The 9,431-nt window shown below is 49.3% G+C and overlaps 1 protein-coding gene across 1 annotated transcript; it reads right to left on the reverse strand.

The window, feature by feature from the left end:
* Positions 1-464: 464 nt before the first annotated feature.
* On the reverse strand, positions 465-2,869 carry CLPS (colipase). Its single transcript, XM_007972825.3, has 3 exons — positions 2,730-2,869; positions 1,210-1,332; positions 465-760 (listed from the first exon to the last, which is right to left on the reverse strand). Exons 1-3 carry the CDS (start codon positions 2,811-2,813, stop codon positions 581-583), a joined length of 387 nt encoding a protein of 128 aa, XP_007971016.1. The 5' UTR covers positions 2,814-2,869; the 3' UTR covers positions 465-580.
* Between the last annotated feature and the right edge of the window lie 6,562 nt (positions 2,870-9,431).

Consider the following 9,431-nt stretch of genomic DNA (forward strand, 5'->3'; position numbering starts at 1 on the left):
GCAGAGAGTAAGGTCATAGCAATTGAGAGTGGTCTGACCCCTTAACACATGAGTTGTGTCAGCTAGCTGTCACATTTGAGAATTGTGTACAGAAAAGAGGTGAGAGCCCAGGACACTGATGCCTCTGATGCAGGGTGACTAACATGGGCCATTAAAACTCCTTACCCGAAAGGGTGTGTGTGTCTGTGTGTGCACATGTGCCCGCTTGTCTCTTTGAGAACCAGCGGGACAAGGAGGGCATCCCAGGTAGGCGTGACTGCTCCCCAGAAATGGAGGGCCTCCCAGTCTGGCTGGGCCTCCTTCACAGCTTTGTCTCCAGTATCCAATCTGTTTGGCCACATCCTCTCCAGCCCCAGACCCATCCCTTGTTCTTCTGACCTGCCTGAAGCCTGCCCTGGTGGGCCAAAGGCCTGATGCAACTTCAGAGAAGATGCTGACTCAGAGAGAATACGCAGGAGACTGGGAAATTTTTGCAGGAGGCCTTTAATTGTGAAGAGTCCAATCAGAAAACAGAGGTGCTGGTCAAGGAGGTGGCCAGCCCGGGAGATGCCCTGGAGCAGGGGGAGAGGTGCCCCTGAGCCTAGTGGCCTGCAGCATTTTGGGCTAGTGGGTGGGCGGTCTCACTGCTTGGAGTATCCAATGTCCCAATGTCGTGGCAGACGCCGAAGTTGGTGTTGGTGATGGCGCCCACAATGGTCTTGTCTCCCTCACAGGTCAGGCCACGCTCACAGGGACACTTGTAGTAAATCCCGTAGAGCGTCTGCAGAGACACAGCCAATGAAGTCAAGGCTATGGGGGGATACTTTGGACATCAATTGTCCCCTGCCTGACCTATAGAACCAGTAGGCCAGCCTGTGTTTTCAGGGAGTGCCTCTCCCACCTACCTCCCCAGGGGTGCTGTGGGCCCTAGAGACCCCAGTTCTGACCTCTGCTCTGGCTCATTTGCTCTTACTGGCTTGATCTCTCTGGGGAGCCTCTACTTACCCAGTCATGAAATGGGGATAACAAATCCTCACCCCCATCCATCTCACTGGTCACTCGGGTCAAGAGAGATGATGGGATGGGAAAGTGCTTTGACACCTGTTGACCTCCCTCTCGTCTCCTCAACATTCAGTGTCCAGGCTGACCCTCCTCCCTGATCCCACTCATAAGTGTTCAAGGCCCTCCTCCCCATTCTCCCAGACCCATGCCACGTCCTCAGGCACCCACCTTCACAGAACACTCGCTGTTCTCACTGGCCAAGGGTATGCAGCGGGCCAGGTCCAACACACCCGTGTGTTGGCAGCATTGGCTCTTACACTGGGCACTATTCATGCAGAGCTCACCGTTCTCCTGCAAGGGGCAGCCAGTCAGCCCAGGCCCCGCTCCCTCAGGTCCCTTCTCCATTCAGACCCACACCCACCATGCACTACTGCTAACGGTGTCTCCCCTGTTGGGGATGTATGTGAAGGAGTCCAACCCGTGGGTCTGGTGTCCTCTGTGCCCCCCCCACCCACATGAGAAGTGGGCATGCGGTGACAGAGAAGCAGCCTGCACAGAGGGTCAGGACCCCCAGATTCTAGTACCGGCTATACTACCAACTCCCTGTGTGACTCTGGGCAAGTCACTGCCTCTCAAGCCTCAGTGTTCCCATCTGGAATGTGCACACGAGGCCCCTAGACAGGCTCTCCAAATCTCTCTGGGTCCCACACACCTTTAAGGAGGCAGTGAAGATTGCCTCTCCCTGCAAGACTCCTTCCTTCCGCAACAGATCTGATCTATCATCTCCAGGGTCCTGGACCTCCAAGTCCAGCCATGGCCCCAAGTTAAGAGAGTTCAGAATCTTTCAACCTCATGGATGTTCTGGAAGGGCTTTCCCAGCCAAGACCCATGGTGGAGAGGTGGTGTGGGCCAGTCGTAGGGCCCCAGCTTAACCACTTTCCAGCTGTGTGACCTCAGGCAGGTTGCTCACCCTGCCTCTGTCTGAAGATAGGGCTGACTATGAAAGTACCTCCCTCAGTGGTTATTACAAGGACAGAATGAGCAAACATCTCCGCGGCATCTCAAACTGTGTTGGACACACAGTAAGATGCCACCATAAGTTAGAAGCTGGAATGATTGGCACAAAGCATTTTCTCAGGATGGAAGCCCAGGGCTCTGGATTTTTGTGAAGCTCCCTCATAGGGCCAGGCGAGGTGGCTCACGCCTGTAATCCCAGGATTTTGGGAGGCCGAGGTGGGTGGATCATGAGGTCAGGAGTTCGAGACCAGCCTGGGCAACATGGTGAAACCCTGTCTCTACTAAAAATACAAAAAATAGCCGAGCGTGATGGTGGGCGCCTGTAATCCCAGCTACTCAGGAGGCTGAGGCAGGAGAATCGTTTGAACCCAGGAAGTGGAGGTTGCAGTGAGCCGAGATTGTGCCACTGCACTCCAGCCTGGTGATAAAGTGAGACTCCATCTGAAAAAAAAAAAAAAAGAAAGAAAGAAAGAAAGAAAAAAGGTCCCTCATAGCCAGGTTGAGCTGCTGCTCTGAGCATGCTCCAGTTGGAGCTGGAGAGGGGCTGATCAGCCTTTCCTGTGGCCCCTGGGAAGAGGCATACAACAGGCCATGGAAGTAAACAGATGGATGCAAGATGCCACTCCTCCCAGCCCCTGCCAGTCCAGGTGGGGACATCAGAGGTCAAGGTCCAAGCTTAGGACGTCTTCACCTGGGGACTCAGGAGGCCCCTTCCCTGAAGACCCTCTTACCAGGTTGATAATGATCCCCCGTGGGCCAGGAGCTGCATAGGCCACAGAGAGGGCGACAAGCAGGAGGATCAGGATCTTCTCCATGGCGAGTGGGACAGCTGGTGTGGGTGGCAGGAGACAGAGCCAGCTGTGGTGATGGGGCTATAAAAGGGGCCTTGACCTCACGTGACCCACCTACATCCCACAGGGCTGGCCGTGGGCAGAGGTGCAGCTGTGGCCAATCTGCTGGGAGGCGGGTCCTGATAAGGAAGCTGGGTGAGTACCTGGTGGCCTTTTGTGCACGTGTGTGTGTGTGTGTGTGTTGGTGATAATTGTGTTGCATCATGGTTAAGAATGTGGACTGTGTACAAGTTATTAGTGAGGCAAACTTACTATCTGTTCCAACTATTCTGCCTTTCATCTTATCTGTCAACTAAGGATAATTTAAAGAGTTGTGAGTGTTGAATTAATGCACATTTATATGTGTTACATATATAAACATGATTATATACAATTATAAGAATATATTTATATTGTATATTCCCATATGCCACATAAGCAGTGGGTAAGGGCAGCTGCCCTTGTGTCCTGAGCTCCTGGGCAGTGCCTGGACAAGTCTGAGGCAAGAGAGGCACCTATAGTGTGAGTGCCTGCTTACATTCTGTGTACTCGGGGCCTCTCTGCCTCACCATAGTCAGGTCTTGCCTTTGGCCCACCCAAGCCCGGGTGTCTAGCAGTGTCAGACTCCAGGTATGAGGATCCCAGCCTCCCACCCCTCAACCTTCCTTCAGTCTCCTCGGGGGATTCCAGGCCAGGCCCAGATCCCTGGGGCTGACAGTTCTGCAACCCCCAGCAGGCCAGGGTGTGTGTGCTTTTACTCTGACACCCTCCCCCTGCCCTCACACCAGGGGGCTGCCTGCAGGCTTGACTCAAGGGCCCTTAGGAGGCCCTTCCTAAATGCCTCTCTCCCCTTTTCTTTCTACCTCACTTACTATCTGCAATCCCAGCATCAGATACACCTTTAGTTAAGGTTTCCACTCACGCTGCCCACTACCCAAGGCCACGTGTGCGCATGAGCAGTCGCTAGTCCTGGCTGAGAATGAAGAGGTCTTGTCAGCCTCAGATGGAGCAGGGGCCTCAGGAAGCTGGGAAGGGCACAGCTGCCTGAGTTTGCTTAGGCATGGGAACAGAGCAGCTTTTCCTGAAGGACTAGTCATGGCAGCCAGAGGCCCATGCCCTTCCCCTCTCCATCCCAGGAGGTAGAAGACAGCTCCACTGAGAGGCCCAGGCCTCAAGCACAGCTTTTAATTTAATTTAATTTTTTGAGACAAGGTCTCACTCTGTCACCTAGGCCAAAGTGCAGTGTGCCATCTTGGCTCACGGCAGCCTCCACCTCCTGAGATCAAGCAATCCTCCCCCTCAGCTGCCCAGGTCTCAAACTCCTGGGATCAAGCAATCCTCCCACCTCGGCCTGCTAAAGTGTTGGGATTACAGGTGTGAGCCACTGTACCCAGCCTCAAGCACAGCTTTGATCCAGACCAAGCTGGCTTCAAAATTCAGCATTTACTAGAGCTACATGGCCTCAGACACATTATTGAAAGTGAAGCTCCCTGAACCTCACTTTCCTTATTTACCTTAGGGAGATAATGCCTCCTACTTCCTGAGGCCATGATTAAGACAATGCCTGTGGAACCCCTTCGGAAGTGCCTGGCACATGGTGGGTGCCCAGCCATATAATATGACCCACTTGCTCTCACCTTTACATCCCTGGGGTGTGGAATGTAGAGGAATAGCTGGAGGAACAGCCAAGAGACTCTCAAAAGGAGAAAAACCTATTTGGTTCCAGCGATGCAGAAATGCCACTGATGAAACACTATCCCCTCTCTCTTTTACAAAACTCAATGTTTGAAACCACTTTTTCCTATGAGCTCACTCTGATCCTTCCTTCTCTTTACCTGCTCTCCACCCCCGGGACCTCTGTGAGGTGAGCCACGGGGAAGGGAATCACTACTCCCTCCTCACAAGTCAAGATGGAGACTGGCGGAGGCACCGGAGGAGAGATTTCTATCCACGCAGGGAGCCGTGAAAACCAGCAGCCCTGTCCCTAGTTGGTCTCAGCCAATCTCACAGAGGAAAAAGACTGGAGTTTTTTCCATCACAAATGAAGTATAGCAAAGAGAACTTTGACATTGTATGTGCTTCTAATAGGAAAGCAAAAATTAAGTACCTGTCGATGAAAAGAGTCAAACTCTGTACAATATTTGAATAGATTTCTTCTGAGCCAAATATGAGCGCCTGTGGCCTGTGACACGGCCCTCGGAATGTAACTGCTCACGGGGTTCACCTTGCCCACTACCTAGACAGAGCCGATTCATCAAGACAGGGGAATTGCAGTGGAGAAAGAGTATTTCATGCAGAGCCAGCTGTGCAGGTGCGGGAGACTAGAGTTTTACAGAGTTGTTGTTGTTGGGACAGAGCTTCACTCTTGTTGCCCAGGTTGGAGTACAATCACGTGATCTTGGCTCACTGCAACCTCTGCCTCCTGGGTTCAAGCGATTCTCCTGCCTCAGCCTCTCGAGTAGCTGGGATTACAGGCATGTGCCACCATGCCCGGCTAATTTTGTATTTTTAGTAGAGACAAGGTTTCACCATGTTGGTCAGGCTGGTCTCGAACTCCAGACCTCAAGTGATCCACCGGCCTCAGCCTCCCAAAGTGCTGGGATTACAGGCGTGAGCCATGGCGCCCAGCAGGGAGCAGAGTTTTTAAAGATAACTTGGTGGGTGGGGGGGAGGCAAGTGAGCCAGGGGTGCTGATTGGTCCGATATGAAATCATAGGGACTCACAGCTACCTTCGTGCACTCAGTCAGTTCCTGGGTGGGGGCCACAAGATCAGATGAGCCAGTTTATTGATCTGGGTGGTGCCAACTGATCTATCAAGTGCAGGGTCTGCAAAATATCTCAAGCCCTGATCTTAGGAGTGGTTTAGGGAGGATCAGAGTCTTGTAGGTTCCAGCTGCATGACTCCTAAGTCATAATTTCTAATCTTGTGGCTAATGTTAGTCCTACAAAGGCAATCTAGTCCCCAGGCAAGAATGAAGTCTGCTTTGGGAAAGGGCTGTTACTGTCTTTGTTTAAACCATAAACTAAGTTTCTCCCATAGTTAGTTCAACTTACGCCTAGGAATAAACAAGGACAGCTAGGAGGTTAGAAGCAAGATGCAGTCAGTTAAGTCAGATCTCTTTCACTGTCTCAGTCATAATTTTGCAAAGGGGGTTTCGGAATAGGAGAAAACAAAGAAAGTGACCCCCTTTTGAGCACTCCATAGCTTTTATGGCATCTCTACTTGCCAAAGTTTATGTAAAATTGAAATAACATGGTCTTTGTGCACATTTACGTTAAGGAAAAAGAGCCCTAAAGTTGACCTGTAAACTATAGAATTCCTAAGTCGTCTTTTTCTCTGTTTTTCTTTTCTGCCTGCTCTAAATCTGCTTGCTTGCTTTTCCTTCCTTCCTTCCTTCCTCCCTCCCTTCCTCCTTCCTTTCTTTCTCTTTCTCTTTTCTTTCTTTCTCTTTTCTTTCTTTCTTTTCTTTTCTTTCTCTCTCTCTCTCTTTCTTTCCCTCCCTCCCTCCCTCCCTTCCTGCCTTCCTCCCTTCCTTCCTTCCTTCCTTCCTTCCTTCCTTCCTTCCTTCCTTCCTTCCTTCCTTCCTTCCTTCCGTCTCTCTCTCTCTTTCTTCTCTCTCTCTCTCTCTTTCTTTCAGATTCTTGCTCTGTCACCCAGGCTGGAGTGCAATGGCACAATCTCGTCTCACTGCAACCTCTGCCTCCAGGGTTCAAGCCATTCTCCTGCCTCAGCCTTCTGAGTAGCTGGGATTACAGGCACCTGCCACCATGCCCAGCTAATTTTTTGTATTTTTAGTAGAAATGGGGTTTCACTATGTTGTCCAGGCTGGTCTCGAACTTCTGATCTCATGATCCGCCTGCATCAGCCTCCCAAAGTGCTGGGATTACAGGCGTGAGCCACCGCACCCAGCAATCTGCTGTTATTTTTCTCTTAAGATAAAAACCACTGTTTTAGATCCAACAAGTTCTTTTTGCAAGCCAATGAATTTGTATTTATCTCATGGCTAAAAGTTCTGAAGTAAAAGCTACAGGGTGTGTGTGTGTGTGTGTGTGTATTTAAAAGGCCTTTATAATTTCCACAATTTTATGTTTAATTGGCAATTAAATCTGTTTTAATTTCCCTCTGGAACACCAGACTTTTCTCGCCACACCTTATAATGTAAATTTTGCTATTTGACTTTCACCTGAACTGTTTCCTTTAATATGCAAATTTAAGGCTATTTAGCTGTCAGCTGCCTAGGGTTGTGAAACAGGTTTTCAAGAATTTGAAAGTTTAAGGCCAGGCACGATGGCTCACACCTGTAATCCCAGCACTTTGGGAGGCCGAGATGGGTGGATCACCTGAGGTCAGGAGTTTGAGACCTCCCTGGCCAACATGGCGAAACCCCGTCTCTACTAAAAATAGAAAAATTAGCTGAGTATGGTGGCGGGCACCTGTAATCCTAGCTATGGCTGAGGCAGAAGAATCGCTTGAATTTGAGAGGCAGAGGTTGCAGTGAGCGAAGATTGCGCCACTGCATTCCAGCCTAGGTGACAGAGCGAGACTCCGTCTCAAAAACAAAAAGAATCTGAAAGATTAAAATAGAAAAAAAAAAAGTTTTAATAAATCTATACGATGTACTTCTATAGGCATGCCTGATATGTCTATGTATTTATGGGTGATGGGCACAATGTTTCACTACTGAAAATAAATAAAAGAGCTCTAATTGGCTTAAGAAAATAAAAGCACTTGAATCGAACACTTTATCAGGAAAAAAGAAAAGACTAGTCAAATGCTGTTTCAAGTTTACGTAATGTCAGTAAAATCTTTAATAAGTAAGCTAGCTTCAAAATTATTATTAATGTTGGGATTATGACATTAATCCCAACATTAATAATGAGCCACCGCGCGTGAGCTACCACGCCCAGCCACTTTTCTTACTATTAAAAACAACCTGAGCCAGGCGCGGTGGCTCACACCTGTAATCCCAACACTTTGGGAGGCTGAGGCGGGCAGATCACTTAAGATCAGGAGTTTGAGACTGAAAGGAATGAGGCACATCCCCCATATATCTCCCAACTTCCTGAGCCCAGCACAAACACATTCCTCCAGATTTCTTTCAAACTTCAGAAAAACATCACCTGGGAGATCTCCGATAAGGAATGCTAAATGTATAATGTTAACCAATTGTAATGCAGTAACCGAGAGAACTACCTTGTTCCCTGTAACTTTACATATCCTGTTTACATCCGGCTATAAAAAGCAAGCACTCGCATTGTTCGGGGCCCTCTTGTATGCTGTGGAATGGAGGGACCAAGTTCGAATTTGTAGTAAAGATCCTTGCCGCTTGGCTTTGACTCTGGACTCTGGTGGTCTTCTTTGGGGAACAAACGGTCTGGGTATAACAAGACCAGCCTGACTAACATAATGAAACTCTGTCTCTACCAAAAATACAAAAATTAGCCGGGCCTGGTGGCACATGCCTGTAATCCCAGTTACTTGGGAGGCTGAGGCAGGAGAATCACTTGAACCTGGGAGGCGGAGGTTGCAGTGAGCCAAGACTGTGCTATTGCACTCAAGCCTGGGCATCGAGTGAAACTTCATGTCAAACAACAACAACAACAACAAACAAACAAACAACAACCTTACTGGCCAGGCGCAGCTGTAATCCCAGCACTTTGGGAGGCCAAGGCGGGAGGATCGCCTGAGGTCGGGAGTTTGAGACCAGCCTGACCAACAAGGAGAAACCCCGTCTCTACTAAAAATACAAAATTAGCCGAGTGTGGTGGCCATGCCTATAATCGGGAGGCTGAGGCAGGAGAATCACTTGAACCAGGAAGGTGGAGGTTGCGGTGAGCCAAGATCACGTCACTGCACTCCAGCCTGGGCAACAAGAGCGAGACTCCGTATCAAAGAACAAAAAACAAAACAAAACAAAAAACTAGCCAGGCGTGGTGGTGCATGCCTGTAATCCCAGCTACTTGGGAGGCTGAGACAGGAGGATTGCTTGAACCAGGGAGGTGGAGGTTGTGGTGAGCTGAGATCGTGCCATTGCACTCCAGCTTGGGCAACAAGAGTGAAACTCCGTCTCAAAAATAAATAAATAAAAAATAAAAATAAAATAAAATTGTACATACATCATCCAGTCGTGTAAAGGAGTATGTTCAGAAGGGGGAAACTGCAGGGACTAACAGTGGTAATAACAGTAATCACCAACATTTTTGAGTACTTTCTCTTTTTTTGTTAAAGCCAGACTGGAGTGCAGTGGTGTGATCTTGGTTCACTGCAACCTCGACCTCCTGGGCTCCAGTGATTCTCCCACCTCAACCTCCCAAGTAGCTGTGACTACAGGCGGGCACCACCATGCCTGGCTATGCCTGGCTAAGTTGTGTATTTTTTGTAGAGATGGGAGTCTTGCTATGTTGCCCAGGCTAGTCTAGAATTCCTGAGCTCAAGTGGTCTGACTGCCTGGCCTCCCAAAGTGCTGGGATTAGAGACCACTAATGTGCCTTTGAGCACTTTAAAAAAAAATTATTATTGTTATGTTTTGAGATGGAGTTTTGCTCTTGTTGCCCAGGCTGGAATGCAATGGTGTAATCTCGGCTCACTGCCACCTCTGCCT

The sequence above is a fragment of the Chlorocebus sabaeus genome, chromosome 17 (genome assembly GCF_047675955.1).
Source record: "Chlorocebus sabaeus isolate Y175 chromosome 17, mChlSab1.0.hap1, whole genome shotgun sequence".
NCBI lineage: Eukaryota > Metazoa > Chordata > Mammalia > Primates > Cercopithecidae > Chlorocebus > Chlorocebus sabaeus.

What these genes read in the sequence shown, in the direction of transcription:
- CLPS (XM_007972825.3), bottom strand. Translation starts at nt 2,813, where the DNA reads ATGGAGAAGATCCTGATCCTCCTGCTTGTCGCCCTCTCTGTGGCCTAT. An exon ending in GGGGGATCATTATCAACCTG is followed by an intron (nt 1,333 to 2,729) that starts GTAAGAGGGTCT and finishes TGCCCCTTGCAG; the next exon opens with GAGAACGGTGAGCTCTGCAT. An exon ending in ACAGCGAGTGTTCTGTGAAG is followed by an intron (nt 761 to 1,209) that starts GTGGGTGCCTGA and finishes GTGTCTCTGCAG; the next exon opens with ACGCTCTACGGGATTTACTA.